Below are 20639 nucleotides of genomic sequence, written 5' to 3' on the forward strand. Positions count from 1 at the left end.
GTGATACAGAGCCCCCCCCCCCAAAAAAAATCTCCAATATTTTCCATGTAACAAAAGATATCAGGCTTGCCAGCCTCCCAGCCACAACCTCACCGCTGCAATCTGTCAGTAATCTGAAAAACAATCTGGAAATCCACCATCCAATGTATCCCTCAAAGCCACACTGTGGCAAAACTGAAAACGCAGCTGACCTGTCAGCTCAGTCCATTGGTCACGAGACGAAGGAGATTTTTTTTTTTTTTTGCTAAGAAGTTGAGTGTACAGTACAGGAGAAGAAAAAAAGAAAAGGAGCCGAGTATAGTACAGCACAGCAAGAGAGGTACGAAGGACAGATAGAAAGAGGTCTTTTCTTCACTGTGGAAGATTATTCACCTATTTCAGCGTTCACATCTCTGCAGAAGTTCAGGGGCATCCTTTGGAACTGCCATCACTTCCAACATTCAAGATTCTTTCCTTTATCACTTTAATCAGCTCTGAACAGACCATATTACTTCTTGACAATTTTAAGTCATGACAAGTGAAATTACGAGGTGTCTAAATGTTCATGTTGGAGTATTTCTGACTTTTGATGCTTTACAAAAAGGCTCCCCTGAGCAGCCAAATTTTGGTGGCTGACCAATTCTGAACTTCTATAGAGATATGAAACACCAACAAATAACTAAATACCCAAATATTAGAGTGTCCTTGGTCTAAAGAAGAAGAGGAAAGTGCAAACAGCACTAAGGGAATTGAAAGGGGGATTCTCAGTCCAGGATTACTCATTCCTCTTGGTTTAAGAGCCTACATGCCCTTCAGGTCCTTGAACCTCAGCATCTCTGTTGGGCTCCTCAGGGCTGCCGGTTGCCATACATCAGCGGTATGATGAAGACTGAGATGTCATCTCCCGAGCCCAAACGCTCATTGGTGATCCTCCAGCCTCTGTCCCTCAGCATCCCACGTGCTCGCATCACTAGGTCTTGTGCTGCCATTGTATACCTGGACATCAGAGGAAACAATAATAAAACTGTTAATCCACAGTATGTAGAACTGAAAGCACCAGCCCTGAGGTGCATAGAATTAAAGCAACAATCCTGTAATGAGAGAGAAAGAAAAAAAACCAAAAAAAACACAGACCTGTGCAGATCATCTGGGTCACAGTTGGCTAGGAATGTGGTCACAGATTCGGCTACTTCCTGGTTGGAGAGGACGTCCCAGAGGCCGTCAGTTGCCATCACCAGAACATCATCAGCCCCGTGCTCATACTGTGTCAGGTTATATACCTTAACCTGCACGCCAAAACACAAAACATGAAGGGTTTTATTAAAAATGCTCTTTGCCAACCAACACTGTGATGCCTGAGATTCTCAAAACTGAAGCAGCAACAAAATTTCTCTGGTACATTTTTCATTGACATCGTCTCATATGGGACACTTTGGTAAGGGTTGAGAGTTGTGTTTGCAAGAGAAAGAAAGAGACACAGACTGAGACACAAAGTGCTGAGAGGAGTTGAGTCTTCCATGTGAACCTGGTATGAACCCTGGTATTAATGAATTAAAGATCAAGCAGAGCGCTGAGGGAGGAAAAATGCAAAACTGTATAAGACAAACTACATCAGGAGATGAAAGCGCTTTGAAACCAGTGCCAGACAGTCAGACAGGTGAGCTCAAGTTCTCCTGCAGCAGAGGACCTTGTTCAGACAGAGATGCAGCAAAAAGCTTCCTCCTGTGACAGTAGTGTAGATACAGATAGAGAAAGAGGTAGTGATAGAGGTAGAGGTAGACATGGAGGTGGGAAAAGTCATGTGACAGACTTATCTTTTCATATAGGGCATCATTTGTGAGACAAAACAAGGTGAGGGATGGGTCTGGCAAGAAAAACTAGTTTGAAAAGGAGAAAAGAAAAGAAGCATCTGCAACATCTGATTCGAATTGTTCATAAGTTCATTCGTTGAGGTTGTAACCGTACCAGCTACAGGAAACAACCCCAGACTGAGGGTTAATGGGTTTAAGGAAACATATGAAGACATATGAGCCCACAAGCCCTTGTGTTCGGAAAGACTAGCATGACAAAATGAAACACAGGCCACCTACAGATGTTTTCTATTCACAAACATACTTCTTCATGTACTCCTTACTGGTATGAGCACTACAGACAGGACAAGTTCGATATGTTCTGCCTGAGATACAACGACCAGAATGGCATTTTGCTGCTAAAGTCTATAACCTGCTGGGATAACAGGACATTAAAAGGTATGTTGAAAAGGTTGCTCATGAGTCCACAGTTTTGTATAAACTGTAAGGTTCATTTGTAGCAGAATCCTAAATGACCCACATACACAAAAGGAGGAGGATAAAATAAAGGAAAATATTCAAGGATTGGCTCCTCCACGGCAAACCTTAGTCAAATGTGTAAAGACTGCAAAACGGGGAAAGAGTTAGTCTGGTGAGATAATGTGTGGTAATTAGTCAGCCATTTTATGCAAAGCAGTTTGGTTAATTAACTATTTGAATCCTTCAACCTGTACCACAAATGGCTGCAAATAATCAACTACTGCTCAACTGAAAGCTAGCAGGACTCAGTTTACATTTGACTTTGTTGCCATTCTGGAGGAAATGTTCCCACACTGAGCTTCATTTTTTTACCTCACATTTCTTTGGTGTGTTTTGTGTGTAAACAAATATTCTAACATTCTCAAGAGTAAACCAGGTAATTACATCTAACTCTTGGCAAAAACAAGTATAAACATATTTCCAAGTGTGTATGATTATTCCCTTTATCACAACTTTAAATCATGCAACATTCTTGCAGTCCATATGTAAAAAAAAGCAGTTTTTTTGCTTTTTGATAATTCTGAAACCTGCATTGTCCACTTCCATGTTTAGCGGTTTTCTTCACCACATTTGCTGGCACACTGCTGTGTTTCTTGGCATGTTGCTGCCAAGAAATGTGTTTTAAGTGCATTATTAATAGTTTTTTTATTATCTAAAAGGGGAAAAATGACAAATGCTTCTTTTTTCTCAGCCAGCTGGAGGGGCGTGTCGGTTTGACTGACAGCAGCTGGCAGGCTGTCAGTGTGCTGGTGTTACGCCGCAGCGTGTTATTAGCGGTACCAAAGAGTAAGGATGAGTCCAGCATCTCAGGTACAGCTATATACTGTCTAATGTGCTGCAGCTGAGCAGCTTATTAGCTACCTAGCCTACACAGTAGCCTACAAGCTTACTTTTTAATGACTGAACGTGTGTCAGGAGGCTGCTTGTAGAACTGGCACTCACCTCAGGGCAACAGGAAAGGAACGGTTTGATGTAGATGTTGGAGTCATGAACTTTGAGGTCATGGTCCCCCAGCCCACGAGTCACACCGATGGTGGCCAACACCCTCGCCTGTAAAACACAGACTGGTTTAGTTGGGGATTCTCAAATATTTGCATTTTTACAAAGAATTTTTGTTGGTTTAAAAGCTATTCTGGTGTTTGTCAGTTAGCCAGTAATGAACATATGGATGTAAATATGGTCCCATATTGACTGACAGTAGCCATGATGGCAGTGTTTCACCGTGTGGTCTCCCAGTCAGGATTTACAACACAAGCAGATGGTTTACCTGGTAATCACTAACAGTACAGTTACAATATAGTGGTGTACTTTTTAGGGGGGAAATACATTTGATGGTGCACTAAACAAATATCTCAACATGAGACAGTGTTCAGAGGTCTGTAGTGTATGTGCTGGAACTCAGCTCCTTTAATTATCAAATTCTCTTTCCATTTTCCTCTAATCTGTCATCCCTGTGTGGAAACTCTTGATTTTATCTGCTCTTTGAATCCAGCAGCCATTCATCAGACGACAATGGCACTGTGCGGTCGTCAGATGCTTTTCTTCCTCTCTGATGGAGACTCTTGTTACGTCTCTCTTTCAAACCGAATTGATTGAAAATACGAAACAAACGCAACACAGCTGAGAATTTGAAGCATTTTGTGCGGTTTATTTGGTGGAATGTTTTCAGTTTCAGGCTCTTCTTCTCATCTCTCCCTCTGCTGTCCCAGTGGGGATTAACTTCACTTCTCAGGGAGACGACTGTCATCTCCCGAGTGGTGTGTGTCTGTCTGAATGTCCGGGTGCGTTAGATGTAGCTACTGGAGTGAAACAGATGGACCGTCTGCTCTATCTTCTAGTGAGGGTGTACACTGACACACACACACACACACACACCCACACACACACACACACAAGGACACACAGTGTGTTACTTGCACATCAGAGAGCAAGTGTTCGCCCACTCACTGGGTGGCTGGCAGGCATGTAGTGTGTGTGTGTGTGTGTGTGTCAGACTGACAATGTTAGAGTGAGTGATTTTTCTCTGCAATGCTGAATTCAAGAGTAAACGTACAGAGCCTCGAGTCGACACACAATCTTACCTTTTTCCCTTCCCCGTATATTAGCGGAAACTTGAGATCTTCATCCTCAATGGTCTTGTATGCCCTGCGTTGGAGGAAAGAAGAGAAAACCAGACCAAGACAGTGAATGAATCTTTTCTTTCTTTCTGTGTGACATTCTGACATACATTCACTCATGAACAATAAACTGCAAAAAACACTCTTAACAAAAGCTTCCTGTTGTCACAACAAACCCATGTTCATAACATAACCAACTGTTGCCACCTGTCGTCAGCCAGGCACTTTCACACTGTCATTGAGAACATCAAATATCAACCATCACAACAAAAACCAGGAGGGAAACTCAATCAAATGTAATTACTAATCTCATTCACAAGACCATGATCACTGATTAACTGAATTGTGGTGGTGGAGACCAAAACAGAGCTAAAAGGAGAGCAAATATTGGAATGACATTCAACAGGTAACCAGAAAAACTTCAGCTTCTGTAAGTTATATGGCAGTGTTTACAGTTTATCCTGCTTCCCCCAAGGCTGCTTTAAGTTCTGCATAATTTTCCTTACACTGTCTTAGATTGTTAAAGGTCTCAAGCCATTTAGTATTGAACATTGATAAAACTGGAGGACTTGTTGGTGTAATATTTTAAAAAGAATGGCCCAAGTTGGTGCAACACGAGCTGAGTTATCCTGTCTTTTTAGTCCCTAGTGTGGAGCGCGCTCCAAAAATTCACTTCCCATAATGCAATCTAAGAGCATCTCTTTGTTAGACTTCACACCTCAGTGTGTAATGCAGGTTTTCTGTTGAGATAAGCTGAGATAATCCAGGCAACATCATTAGAGGTACTACACTTATATTAAACAGTACTCAACATGATGAGTACTCTTCTTGAGCTGCAAATACGGTGGAGCCTCCCTTTAATGTTGCGAGTTAAGGTTTAAGGTCTAATGTTTGTCAGTTTGTCTCACGCTTAAGTTTTTAATTTGTTCTCGCTCTTGCTCAACCCTTTCTAATAAGCATATGAGTGCGAAACAAAGACACTCTTGCAGGTTTTGATTCCGTGTCTCATTGCAAGAGTCTCTCTCTAGAGTGCAATAACAAGTGTTTTTGCTTGTGAAAGAATCTAGCAGGCGTAAGTGAGCGAGCAAACACAAGCAACAGCAAAAAATGAGTTCAGAAGTGCACAAATTGAAGTGGAAGATCAGAAAACACACTTAGAAATGGAGCTTTGAAGTCAGACTGAAAGACTCCACGGCTGACGCCAATGTACTTATACTAGATAGATTAGACTTGGCGTCACCAGTCGGCAGAGAATATCAACTTCAAACGGCTTCTTATCTGACCAGGGTTTGCCCTGTCTGTCAGTCCATGTCTTTCCTTGCCCATTATTCTGTCTCAGAATGGAGAAGTGTACTTTTCCCGACCCAAACACAACACTCTCTCTCTCTCTTGCCTGGCTCTTTTACCCTGTGCCTTTGTGCTGCAGATGTACAGAGACAACATCTTCATCCATCAGTCGCCCTATCATCCCTGTCCGTCACACTTAACACCTCTGATAGCATGAGTCACATACTGCACTAATATCTTCCCACTCTGGGTCGGTAAGGGCTGCCGGCTCGGAATGCTTATTCTCACTGTTCTTCATTTCAGGGTCATACACGTATGTACTTAAATGTGCTTTGCTCATGGGCACCTCAGTTGTAGCTGCTTGCAGAAAATACACCACAGAAGACAAAAGCGGAGCCATCATTCATCTGTTGGCTTTATCAAAAGCTATTCCTGCACTGATTTGTGACCCAAGCTAATCTTCAAGCTGAAGGACATAAACATGGCCCACACAAGAGTCCAGGGTGTGATGTAGAGTTTACCTTTTCAGTGGCATTCCTGTCTGGACAAAGAGGTGACAAAAGAGGAGTCAGAAATGTGCCCATGTATGAGGCATACTACATCTATGATATGGAAATATTCAATAGAGCTTTACTGAAGAAGTCAGCTTTTGAGCAAAAGGAACACAAACAGAAGGGTTCAGCTGTCTTCCTTGTTGTTCCATGCTACAGTAACCCCCTAGCTGCCATGTTCACACTTTAGCTCATGCTTGAAGGGCTTGAACATCACTGCTTCATCGGAACTATCAAGTGCGTCCTGAGCAGCTGCATCACTGCCTGGTTTGGGAACTGCACCATCCTGGACCGCAACTCCCTGCAGTGGATTGTTAGGACAGCTGAGAGCATCACTGGAGTCCCTCTCCCATCTATCACAGACAGTTACACCACACAGTGCATCCGCAAAGCAATTAGCATAGTAGATTACACCTCACACACACTCTTCACCCTTCTGCCGTCTGTTAGGAGGTATCGGAGCATTCGGTCCACCACTACCAGGCACTGAAATAGTCTCTTTACCCAAGCCATCAGACTCCTAAACTCCCAGGGACAGGACTGACACAGTCATACACATACACAAACACACACACACACACACACACACACACACACCCAACACTTGGACACCTCTGCACAACACACACAGTCTTGTCTGTGTACTTGTGTATATCTGTGCATATTTTTTATTCTATATTTCTATTTCTATTCTTCATTTCTATATTTTTATTTTTTACTTATGTGTAGTCTTCTGTGTAGCACCATGTAGCATCCTGGATGAATGCTGTTCCATTGCTCTATGTGCTACACATACTTAGCTGCAAAGACAAATAAAGCTCTTTGAATCCTTGAGTCATTGAATAATGTCAAGTGCAAAAGGTGGGCACTGGATGATTTTTCAAATTCAAAATGTTGTTTGCTTATTCCTTGACCACAGCAAATTCAAGTGAAAGTGTCTGCTTTAACAGCCTGCAAACTTTAATGTTTTTGATTACTTCCTAATTCCTTCTACTCCTACTTCCTATTCCCTACTTCCTAGGGAATATTTGAGGTAATTAAATATAAGTAGCAGTGCAGCACACAGTCCTTTGAAGAAACTGACAATATATATAAAAAATGATTCCAAACAGCAGTAGTCCACATAGTGGCACATCCTGGCTGGCACATTTCTGCTCCTGAGGGGTGGACTTACAGTGAAATATACATCACACAGCACAATACACGCTGTACTGTATGTGTATGTGTGTCAGTGAGTGAGAGCTGAGTGTGTCAGGAAAAGGCACATCTCATTACTGGCTTCCACTGCAGCTACAGTCAAACCGTACGGTGCCTTGCTAAAGTCACAACACCTGCACATACAGGACCACCTCTGCTGTGTCATTATATGGTATCAGCTTAGGCTGCTTTCTCATTAGGTCTCTGCTGCTCTCTTCAGCTTCCTGTATAGAAGAGTGCAAGCAGCAGGAAAGGAGGGAAATTGAGGGAGAAGAGCAGAGATTCAGACTAATGAAATCTTCTTCAGATTATCGTTTCATTTAAGGTGGATGTAGCTGGAGAGGGCTGGAGTTTGCAGTCCCAGAACATCAGCAGATTTCATTTAACAGGTATGATTCATAGTGAAGTCATTTATCTTAGGCTCTCATTTTGAGGACTCAGGAATCTTTCTCTGCTCATTGAAAATAGTGTGTAAAAAAAGAAAATGGAAGACAGGGGAAGACTTACCATCCATTCATGGTGAAATCTCTGTAGAGCATCTTCTTGCCCACCTCCTTCCTCTGAACTCTCCGGGGAAATTCCAAGTGCGTGAACTCATTTCCTAACAGGTGAGGCTGCATAAAACCCTGGAGAACAGATAATGATGGTCACTGGTCAAGCAGATATATGTGTGGCAGATTTACACTCAAAATGTCAACTTCCATCCCTTTGGTTTTTTTTGTCCATATTCCATCTTTTTTCTCTCTCTCCAAAGCCACCAGACTCTTTTGACTGGAATTTTAGCTAACACAACGTAAGTTTAACCGCTGCTTTGATCGATTTATTTGTTTGTGTTATTTGGCTTTTAAAGTTTTAAAGGGTTAGTTCGACTTCACCAAGGGCACACAATAACAAAACTCCTGTGTTCTGTTAATTAAAATTCTTGCTTTTGTAAATGGAGTCCGGTGACTTGAGCAATACAAAGGCTTCACTCTCCTGTTGAAAAGGGCTGTCTGAAAGCAGGAGTGAAAATATTCTAAATATAGCATCCGCTTAAACTAATATTGATCTCCTTAGGTGGCTAAAATGTGTTTTGCTGTTGCCCCCGTCCACACTGCTTACCTTCCTACCTCAGTACTCCTGCTGCTTTTCGCAAACTGGGGGAAGTGCTGACTGCAGTCTACTGTAGGAAATACACAGACTATGGCTAAGAACCTCATATAAACCCATTCCAAATCCAAACTATCTGAACTATCCCTTTAATAATGCAACAACTAGAGCCTGTTTCTTCCTTTGGTTCACATAAAGAAAATTGTGCTGGGTTCTATGAACTATGCAGAGGGAAAGAATTAAGAGGTGAGATTTCCACTCCTTCCAACTAAAGAAGCAACTGTTTATCCAAATATTTATGAGACATTTACTCCTGGAATCAAAAGGAAACACAGCAGTGCAGAGATGTGAATCAGTGCAGACTGCTACTGCCTATAAAAAGGTCAATCACGGCCAGTTATTTTCAGCTGACAAGCTTGTTGAGATTGTTGCACAGCTCTATAGGAAACTGATGGACTTAAAATATCTCGCTGATTGTGTTGCTTGTTGTGTGAACACACAGTTGGAAACTGTGGTCGACAATAAGCACAGCTTCTCTGGTCAACTTAATAAACTGAATTCATGTACAGGGGGGTCTCCAGCTGCTCTTCCGTGTGTGCAGAAGGTGCAGTTTCATATAAGCTAACATGCCTTTTTGTAACTAATCTTAACACATATATTTGTCAAGATTCAAACTGCACATCAGATTAGAACTCACACAGAGTTTTCTTACCAAAAACTGGAGTCGCTGTCGTTCAGATTCTGGCGTGAACTCCGTCGACATGGGAATTATTTCATTGTTTCTAATAATGATAGCCCTGCAGACACACACAAAAAGTCAGAAAAGTAACGTTCATACAAGAAGCGGTTGAAGCTACAAGTGTCTTTGCTCCAGCATGTGCATGTTGTCACAGACAGGCTCAGGGAACGTGACCAGGAGGAAGCCCATGTAAGAGGTGTAATTAAAATCAAACAACTTTATTCAACAGATAAGGTAAGCACACACACCTGCTGTCACCTGCGTTCCCAACGTATAGTTTTCCCAGCAGGTAAACAACAGTGAGGGCTGTGCATCCTCCTGTGACATTATAGACTTGTTTCTCCTTCTCAATCTGGGCATCCTGGGGAAGGGAGAGACAGCGACGGTTTTGTTAATGTTTCATGAAACATCAGTTAAAAAGACAACAGGCAGGGAGCTTTAAAAACCTCCCACATCCACCCACAGACGACAGTAAAAATTAAGAAATGTCAGTGTCATGTCAAAATCCACACTGCAAGCAGCCCACACATGCAGAAGTCTGGGCCTTTGTCTATGCAGCAGCATTCATAAATATGACTATAAGGCCACGAGGGAGAGAGAGAGAGAGAGAGTGAGGCAAGACTGAAAATCTTATCAACATTTTAGAAAGACAGATGGTGTGTGGGCATTGTTGTAGACCATCTATCGCTTGAACCTGAACCTGACGTTGGCCACGCGTCAGTACACAAAGACTTTTCTTACATGAATAATGTAAAACTGACACATGAGGAGGTTTGAATTTTGACCCGAGAAGCCTTATACTGATCATACATGCAGACATTTAAGTGAACATAACGGCTTAATTTGTTACATGAATCCCTCTTGCTTGCTTTTTCTGTTCCAAACCTTCTACAATAGGAATTTAATCACATGAAACCCCGCAGACAGAACTCTGGGAGGAGGAGTGTTTTTCTCCTGCAGGTGGACGTCTTTCTACGGAGGCCACGGCTTTAACCGATGCAGCGATAATCTCCTACAAAGAATGTCAAATCAAGTGTAAGAGTGTTTCTTTTTTTCTGCCAGTGAAAAGGTGACAGGGAGGGGGCTGATCTGAGAGGAGATTTCACAGGAATCTTTTTAATCTGGGCACCACAGGGTCCAGCTTCAGCAGTGTGGGCTGTTTTCCATTGCCATCTAGTGGTAATATGGCATAGACTTTGGCTTGTACAGACACGCACAGAAACACAGAAGTGAATATCAGTTGGGTAATATAAAGACTGCAGATCTCTGTATGAATTAAAACATTTGGGATACATTTAGTTCCAAAAAAGCTGACTGCCCTGATGCTGTTTCTTCAAAAATGAACAAGGCTTTCAGCTAAATGCCCTTTACCTAAAATGACACATTTATCAGATGGTGCCTTTGACTGCGACAAAATGACTGAAATTCATGGTGCAATGTGTACAGTTGAGTGGCGTTCAGCCAGGAACCATTGTTTCATAACCCAGCTCTCTGAGGCCAGATGTCTAAAGTGTGTCTGCACTCAGAGACACTAAAGGTTGTAGTCGACTCTGTAGTGCGACTCTCTCTAAAGTGTGATCAGAATATCACACCGTGTGACTAACTAACTATTATGACAGCAAACACAGGGAGGTTTTATGTGTCTTTACTTGCATGTATTGGCTCCTTCACTAATAAATGCCCATATCTGCTTAGCAAGTTTTAATACATACCCGAGGTGGAATGTAACAAAGTACATTTACTCAAGTCCTGTGCTGAAGATGAACTGATGATCAGGGTTGATGGTAGATTAATAATCCTGTCATCATCCATTTACTGATTATTTCATCTCTAAATTTGTGCACATTTACTTTACAAATATCAGGTAGTTAACAGATAAATCACAAAGCAAAGCATTTGTTAAAACCGTGAAGCCATTGAACTGCAAAAAAAAGAAAAAGCCTCAATAAATATGCGACAAATATTTTGACAGAAGTCGAAGCCTAGAGGAAATGCACAGTATGTCTGAAACTTATTCATGTAACATGCTGTAAGAATGTAACGTACATCAGCTTTCCTGCTGTCAGGTGAGTGTTTTCAAAGTGTGGATAAAGTTTCACAGTGTAGGTGCTACAGCTGCTGATGATGTGGTGATGACAGAGTCAGACAACTGATCCCTGCGAGAAGAAAATGAACACTTCTGAGTGTCAGCTGATGAGGATGTGCAGACTGAAATGATATCTCTCACCATTTCTTTGAAGGCGTTTTCTATGGCTCCTATCACCAGGCTCTCATGCTGGATCTTCTTCTCGATAAAGAAGCGTGGAGGAGGCGGGGTGCTGCACGGAGAGCCGGGTGCACCTGTGGCGCCCCGCAGCGAAGCAGCCCGAGTCAGGGCTCGGTGAGGGCCTGGGGTGTTTCCCTGGAGGTAGGGGTTGTTGTCAGGCTCCTCGCCCAGGACGGTCGGGGGCAGGGAGGCTACATTGCGCAAGATCTCGATGACACCCTGGAGCTGGCAGGCGATGTGGTGCTGCAGTAGGCGGGAAGCGACGACTGCCGCACCTGAACCAGCGTGGCCATCAAACAAGGCCCAGTAGTGGAACACGAATCCTTCACTGTCCTGCAGATACATATACAACATGTGCATTGAATTCATATTCGAGTGGTAGTTTCAACAGCAGACAGTTACAAAGCAACAGCTCAACAGATTCAACCTCATAATCACGACAAAAATTATGATGGGATTATGATTTTTAGCTCAAACATGCATCTCCACATCCACTGATCAGTGTCCCACCCAATGCTTGTGTCACTGTCAAATCAGAACTTTCATAGAAAGGACCTATGAGACCATCAGCATTCAGAGCCATTTATTAAAAAGTCAAAACACCAGAGGGGTTTCTCGGAAAAACTGTGACTGTCCAGAGACATTTGTCTGAACATAAACTATGTCCAGATGTAACACTATTTTCCAGCTGTTGTGCCAAACATAAATACAGTGATGTGAACCGTGGTTCTGACAGTAATGTATTATATTCCAAAGAAAACATGTTGCCAACAGAAAACACAAATGAGCGAAAGATCACTTCCTCGAACATTAAGTGACTAAAACAAGTGTCAAAGCTGATATAAATCAGTGCTGAGAGAAAAGTTATCCCTGTGCCTTTGTCATTTTGTAGCAACAAGACATTGTACTTTAAAATCCTTTTTGACCTTATAGCAAAGCAACAAGCATTAAGTATATGTCAGCCAATTTACCCAAAATGCTAAATAATTTTGACAGAAGTATTCAAAAAACCTCCTCCAGCTCATTAATCCACACTCATTTAAAAATAATTTGAAAAAAAAAAAAGCCAATAAATGACTAATGCTGCAGGCTGAATTTGTAGAGTGTGTGAGTCATCTCCTGGAGGACAGACCCAGAAGACAACATCATGACTCATCCGGTCCAACAGCATGTGGGAGCTGCTGAGGTCAAACGCCCTCCTCCCTTCAATCCAGTCTGGAGGCAGGAACAGAAAGTTTCCCTTCCTGCTTGGTATTGCCTGACCTTGAACACACATACTCCCTCAAATAAAGATGATTTTTATTTTCTGCTGCCATTTCAACTAAAACTCACCAACAGCAGCTTTTACGAAACTGACTGCATTTTTCCCCATTAAAGCAAAGTTCTTTTTTTCACTTTTTAAGTTTGGTTTGTGTAGATACATTCTGCCTCATTAAAACTGTACCAGGATTTACTTTGCTTCTGAGGCTGAAAGGACAATTAACATCTGGAGGTGACAGGAATAGTCAATGAATCAAATGACAATTGATAATTGATTGTCCAAGTCACCAAATGGTTCCAGCTTCTCAGCTGTTGGTTCTGCTGCTTTTCTATGTCTTGTGCTGTGATTGGAAACAAAACATTGTAGAAATTTGAACTGTTGGTCAGACAAAGCAAGAAATTTGAAGATCTCACCTTGGAGGTTTAGGAAAATTGTGATGGACATTTTTCACTAATTTCCAATCATTTTATTGACAAATTGGCAAAGTTATTGAGTGAGATATTTATTAAAATAATTGTGCAGCCTTGGACATGTCATTCTCTACCATTTTCATTTTCAGGATGTGATTTACTGTACATGGCAGCAGTGACCACACTACAGGGACTCTCGACTGCACCCCAACAGCTCCACATGTACAGTACATGATGTGAACATGCACTTGCACTCCAGCTGTTTAGCTCTGGTCGTGAGGTTACTGCTCCTTGTGTGTATACCTGTGAGCAAAACTGCGTTATGTATATACACACTCATTCAATGGAGTGTGCACTTGTGTGTTGCTGTACCTCTCCCAGCCTGCTGTGCTCTATACGGAGCCCCAGGGCCTCCCCGTTGGGCAGGGAGTTGCGTCTCTTGGTCGTGGGAGTCTTGCTGGGCGTGGAAGGAGGGCAGTAGCTCATAGGCCTCCGTCTTGCTACCACCACCTCGCAGCAGGCCTGGTCCTCATTCAGCGCACTCTTACCAGCATTGATCACCCTAAAACAGGAGAGTGATAGGCACAGGTTGACTGATATTTTAGCTTCGACTATAACCTTATCCACAGCCAATCAGAGGTCCTGCTATCGAAAAATCACATTTAGCAACACGTGCGTTCATTTTTTTTCCAGCAACAATTTTTCTACAAGCAACGGATGAACTTGCTACTGTTTCCCAGTGTGACAGCTGTGGTCTGGAACAGGCAGTTGGATGAAAGCTGATGCTTTTTGTCGAATGAAACGGCGCTGCAGTCCTTTCATGGTCATTATGGCTCACTGCAGGATCACAACAATTAGTCTGAGCCACAGCCTGAGGTTTTTATCTGTACGCCCGGCGATGCAGCGGGCTTTGTATGTTTCATCTTCCTGATGAAGATCAAACAGTAGGGCTCATTTGCGGTACTGCTCTGCCCGGACTGTCCTGACGCATTGGGACAGTCGCTTCTTGGTGAATTAGAAGTCATTGTTGGTGTGCGACTGTACATTTATGCCCAAAGCTGTTTGTGTGTGTGCTGCCTTATTCATCTTTGGTCTCTTATTTAACTAGGCAGACCGCAGAGAGACAGCACCAAGAAGACAAAGAAATTGAGGACAGCCACACAATAACTGAGAGGTTTGCATGAAAGTGAATTATGTGTGTTACATTTATACAACTAATACTAAAAGTTGGTTAAAAGTCAAACTGCCAGTAATAAAAACTGAAAAAATAAATAACTGGGAATTACTGAATGAAAGACATTTATTTTTGGGTTGGTTAATGGCACAAGAGAGGGCAATTCATTCTGTCAGCCAGTCAGTCTTCAAACTCAAATATAGCAACAACTATTTGATGGATCACCTGAAATTTCATACAGACATTCATGATCCCCAGAGGACAAATGCCCCCGAATCTGGTGATACCTGACTTTTCATCCAATGCCACAAGAGAACAAAGATCTCATTTAAACAGTAGATCACTTCCATCTATTACTTGGATTTCCAAAGCAGACGATAAATCATACTGATTTTGGTGATCCCCTGACTGTTTCTTCTCTTGCCACCACAAGGTTGAAATGTCTGTTCTTAAAGTAAAATGGCTGAAAAACTGTTGAATGAACTGTCACAAAATTTGCTATAGACATTCATACTCTACAGAATGAAACCCCCTCAACTTTTCATGTGACACCATCATCATAAAGTCAAGTTTGTCCAATATTCTGGTTTATGATCAAATGCCTGCAGCTGCGCTTTCAGGTCCGGAAGCCAGACGGCAGGAAAAATCTTTGCATCTCTGGCAGACATCTCTTACTGGATGTTGATACACCACCTGAAGCTAAATCAGGACAAGACTGATCTGCTTTTCGTGACAGGTAATGGGTCTTCACCCTGCGTCAGTACTGAGGACTGCATGGAACCCGGGTTTGACGCTGGATGACCAGCTATCCTTTCCAGCCAACACTGCATTGACAACCTGCTCCTGAAGATTCACGCTCCTCATTAACATCAGGAGGATGCTTTTGGTCATTGCATTATTACAGACTTAACACAGCAGTTATAGTTTAAAAAACTTAATCCAGCTTCTACTTGCACCAGTGAAAATGAGCATTAAAATCCTGGCACATTAGCCTTTTTGTGTCACCCTAATCTTTTACGAGACGTCTCAAATGTCACTAAACCTTGCTGAATAATAGCTAATGATGGTGCTTGGGTTACCAATAAATAGTGAGAAGTGAGATTGTGGAGGCAGCTCCAATGAGACTGGCAAGTCTGATAGACATCTCTGGAGGGTGTTGTGAATGTGTGTGTGTGTGTGTGTGTGTGTAAGAGAGTTGAGAATTTGGCCTATTTATAGACACAGACTGTGGATGTTTTCTGCTAGGCAGCATCATTGCCTGGTTCTCTGCCTCAAATGCTTGTTAACCTCAGAGGAAGATAAAAATATATGGCAAAGGTGATTATGCATTATGCTCATGCATGCATCGAAAGCCTGCATATGAGTATATGTAATGTATGTACAATATATGCATGTACGTAAAAAATTATGTGCTTAAGCAGAGATGTATTTATATTTTGTTCCAATCTTTCATAGTGTTGAGCTACATATTTGACTATGACTATGGCTGACAAATGCAAATAAAGGCGAATAAAGCGTTTTTCAATCTGAGAGAGAGATAAAGAGAGATAGTAAATGGGACAAAGAGATGGAGATGTTGTCTTGAAAGCCTTGTGTAGCTGTCTGTTGCACCTGTGTGCAGAGAGAGGGAGACGCTGCTGAGAAAACGCATCAGATTTCCTGACAATCTTGCAGCCTTTTAAAACTCCAAACAGGCTATTAAAATGCTTTTGAAACATGGTTAATTAGATTCTGCTGGGACTGCAGAAGCAGTGAAAATACTACACCCAAAATCTATTTCTTCCTCTGTATAACAATCTTAAACCTGCACTACACTCCACATATGCACATTAGACAACTACAAATAGCTGCAACAGGCAAGAATCTGCACATATTTATGAAGTAAATCATCCCATAAAGCATAAGGTGCTTAAACAGAACTGGTTGTGGTATTGAGGGAGTTCCTGTGCTAAAACTGGCTTTATGCTTTGGTTGTGATGTGTCATTCACCATGCGGACGTTGTATAAAAGCCATTAAGTCCAGAGGGCTGTTCTTTGCTCTGATTATTCAGCTCTCCTAATGTTACTGCTGCAGCCATAATTACAGAAGAAAATGCCCCCTGACTTATTACAGTCATAACACATCCTGACAAATCGACCACTTTTGAGTCCAGGAAGCCTTCATTAAAGTCTGCTGTCAACAAACACAATGAAGTGATGACCTGTGTATTTGTGTGGTGTGATTATGGTCTCCTGATGATTTTACATTATTGGGTGTGTAAAAAAAACAACAAAAAATATATATATATTTATATGAACTGTTGAACCATAAATATAAAAACTATTAAAGGAGAATCCTTCATGACTATGATGCATTTAATTTAATAGGTTAAATAATAGTTAGTCATTCTGTTTTACTATATTTCATGGCAGGTGCAGCTACTGCTATGTGTGGTGTGTGTCTGTGTGTGTGTGTGCACACGTGTGGTTTTAAGTACTCTTGCATTTGGCCTCATTTCACCATTTGCAAGAGGAATGATAGTTACCTCATTTCCCTGCCAATCAAACTTTTGTTCCACTAGGATCAATTAGCTTTCCTCCCATTAGGAACAAAACCTAATTTTCCCCTCCATTGTCAGACATCTAATGCCCTCTTTGTTTCTCCAGCCTTGGCAACAGATTCTGGGCCAGACATTGGCCCTAAGGATGAGATAATTATTTTGTGAAGCATAGCTTTGCCTCTGTTTAACGCTACATCAAAGGAACAATAACAGCAAAAGAGCTGGGAGTTAGATACTAAAACCATCTTTCAAAAAGTCCAAATTTGGCACTTTTTCTTCAGGGATTTGGTCAGGATTGCACTAACACCTGAATATATGAGATAAGAAAACACAAAGACAAAATAGGAGAGCTTGAATGGAATGCAGGAATGGGTGGGTTTAGCTATCTTCCTCAATACGTACTCCTGATGGGACTGTGAGGCACATCACTACAAAGGACAACATGTAGTTTACGCTGATAATGGTGGAAAATTTACCACTCATAGTTTTTGATACACCTTTTTTCTGTTTTTTTTTTCTTTTTTTTTTAATTTATTTTACATGTAGAGGACATGGAAACAAGGTGTCTAGAATATGGACTAATCAATGTGATTAATTAGAATAATGCTATCTTGAAGAACAGATATATCTGGGGTTTCTGAAATATAAACTTCTCAAAATCTAATAAAGAGAAGGGTATTGATGCTAACATTACGATAAATTCTGATTTATATTAGCATCCAGGACCAGCTTCCACGAAGTGGAGAAATATTAAGGACTTTCATAAAGCTTGGATGTAAAGCTCAGTTACTGCTAGGTTGTTAGCCTGAAGCTAGTTAGCTGGGCATGTTAACATTTGCAGTTTAGATTAGAGCAGAACACAACAACACTTCCACAATAGTCTATCTTAAGTCTCTGTTAAGCAAAGTAGCTTTCAGTATTGATAGGTCATTTCTCATGATATGTAACCAATCAGAAACTGCTGTGGGCGGGACATGAGTGAGTGAAACTATAGAGTGACGATGTATCGCAAGATACAATACCTATATAATGTAATAAATGGACAAATGAAATAAAAATCATGAATAAATTAAATAATAGTACTTGAATTGGATGTAGAGCCAAAATGGCTGCTGTAATGACAACACAGGATGTTTTAATCACAGATTACGCAGACATGTACTGAACTCATTAAAACACCAGTCCCGAAGAGACACTTCATGCCTGCTCTGAGAATCAGTGTGTGGTGAAAGTGTGTGTTAAAGAGAGAGAAAAAAAGAAAAAGAAAGGGATGTGTGACCAGAGACCAGAGTAAGAACCAGATCATGCAAACTTCATGTGTAATCAAATATAATCTGCATTATTAGACATAGAAATGATGTGGCAATCATGAGGCTAGTCTGCATTTCCTAATACCACGTCACTGTAATGTACTACTTCACTTAAAAAGACACAACTATTGACTAACACTTATGTAATATGGGAGGAACTGACGTGGATTCACGGATATGTAGGAACAACTGTCAGACAATACTTCATTGATGCTATCAATGACACTATTGTAATATCTACAATGGCACCCTTTTCTTCTTTATCCTTATCATCTTTTTTATCAAAGTTAGTCAGGATTATTGCAAAATGTTAAGCACACACTGGTATCAGGGTGGACACCTGGTGACTTTTGTCTTATGTCAACCAAAGGTGGAAACATACAGCAGGCAACATTTGATCAAGTGATACAAACTGTGGCTAAAAGACTTTTGAGCTGCCTTTTCCGCAGACGCTTTATTCTTTAGCAACAAATAAATCTAATCATATCATGTCTTCCTTGGCGAGAGGAAGATCTGGTGTAGGTTTTACATGTCTATCATGTATTGAATGTCTTGAGTGTTCAAAAGAATGCAACAGACACAGACAATCGGATGCTTACTGTGCTATGTATAATGAGCAGTAGTGTTGATTTAATGATCGAAGACCTTCATAAGTTAGAGTTTTACACTGCTTTTAATGCTGCTACTATAGTTGCATTGTGGGGCTTGTACCGTGCCCTTATCCTACAGATGATCGTCTCTCTGCAATACTGCACTCATTGCTGTTAGGACGTTCAGTCATGCCATTAAAGGTACAGTATGTACATTAGGAACATGAGCCAACTTAAAATACACACCCATCTACTGCAGTTCGCAATGAATTTCAAAATATAAGACCTTTTCTCGTGTCATAATTTTGTTTTAAAATTTCATTTTCGCAAGACTGTTTGGCACTTCTCAGTATCAAGAGGAGGAAGAGGAGGATTTGATGCTTTTCTTTGTTATTTATGATAGTAAATAAAGAGACTTTGGACTGTTTGACCAAAGAGGCAATTTGAGGACGTCGCTTTAGAATCTGGGAAATTCAATTCAGTTTTCAATTCAGTTTATTTATATAGCGACAATTCACAACAAAAGTTATCTCATGACATTTTCCAATTAGAGCAGGTCTAGACCAAACTCTTTAATTAAATTGTAATACAGCAAAATGAGCATTTTTCACCAATTTACGACATTCCAGAGACTTATCGGCATATTTGACAAACAGGAATCAATCAATAATGAACATAACCATTATGCATGCGGCCCTGCTTCTCTTCTAGATGCTGACAGAGGCAGCAAACTCTTCATTTAGCTGCATTTAAAACTAGTCAGAGTCAGGAAGGCCAGACCAGAATGTAAGAGTGCAAACTGGTTTTGCTACAGCATATCTAGAAGCTGTTCACATGCAATCCCCCACTGACACACACACAGCCAGCCATAAATAGAACCCAGTTGCAGACTAATACCCAGATGCTCTTGGTAGAAGGTGCATCATCCTCTTGCACGTGAAAACCAGCTCGGGCTGTGATCCTTTGGATGACAGCACGCGATTTAAATTTGTTTCAAAGCGTGGATTGCGCAATGCGAAAGGACTCTGTATGGACCCGATGCCATGCTGGAGATGGATGTGGATCACAACAGGTGCAGCAAGTCAGCTCTTCTCATTTCAGATCTACAGCAGACTTGAGCAGACCAGTGTTGTGATGATCACCTGCACGCACTTGGGCCTCCGCAGGACAGATGCTTTCACGTGACATGCAACTGTGATGACACCTGGAGGGCGACAAGAGCCGCTTTAAGAGCACCTGCAGTCGGGTTACTTACTCAGCGTAGCCGGTGGCCCACGGTAATCTCCTGGTTTCCTTCAGGATGAGGATGGGCCGGGCTATGTGGTCCGCGGAGCACTCGATTTCATCCGGGGACAGTCCAAGGAACTGAGGTCTCATATATGGAAATTTCAGCGGCAGCTCGGAACCAGCGTTGCCCCCTCCGCCGGAGCTGCCCCCGGCCATGATTCCACCCATGAACCCGGCCACGGCGGACTTGACCCTGGTGAGCATGTTGGTGGTGCGTCGCGGCGGAGCGTCCGTCGGCCGGTGCGCGGCGCCGCGGCTCCCTTTCCCCGGATTGCCCCCCAGCTCGGCCTCGCTGGTCGACAACAGGAATATAAGAGGCGGGTGCAGGCGGAGGAGACCCTCAGATGGTTAAAGCTTCATTCATTCAGGGCGGAGAAAGCAGCCGCAGCCGGAGAAGAAGAGGAGGAGGAGGAGGAGGATGAAAACAGCAATGATGCTTTAAGTAAGACCCTGCTCAGCCCCATGGAGAGAGTCATTGATAACAGCTCGGCCGACGTGAACGCGGAAATACA

The 20639-nt window shown here is 42.0% G+C and overlaps 1 protein-coding gene across 1 annotated transcript; it reads right to left on the minus strand.

Annotated features, from left to right (window-relative positions):
* Nucleotides 1–257: 257 nt before the first annotated feature.
* On the minus strand, nucleotides 258–20599 carry LOC124053705 (protein phosphatase 1H-like). Its single transcript, XM_046379120.1, has 10 exons — nucleotides 20096–20599; nucleotides 13599–13788; nucleotides 11517–11888; nucleotides 9538–9650; nucleotides 9263–9347; nucleotides 7969–8087; nucleotides 4391–4454; nucleotides 3252–3359; nucleotides 1114–1265; nucleotides 258–975 (listed from the first exon to the last, which is right to left on the minus strand). Exons 1-10 carry the CDS (start codon nucleotides 20329–20331, stop codon nucleotides 828–830), a joined length of 1587 nt encoding a protein of 528 aa, XP_046235076.1. The 5' UTR covers nucleotides 20332–20599; the 3' UTR covers nucleotides 258–827.
* Between the last annotated feature and the right edge of the window lie 40 nt (nucleotides 20600–20639).

This window comes from Scatophagus argus, chromosome 22, assembly GCF_020382885.2.
Source record: "Scatophagus argus isolate fScaArg1 chromosome 22, fScaArg1.pri, whole genome shotgun sequence".
NCBI lineage: Eukaryota > Metazoa > Chordata > Actinopteri > Scatophagidae > Scatophagus > Scatophagus argus.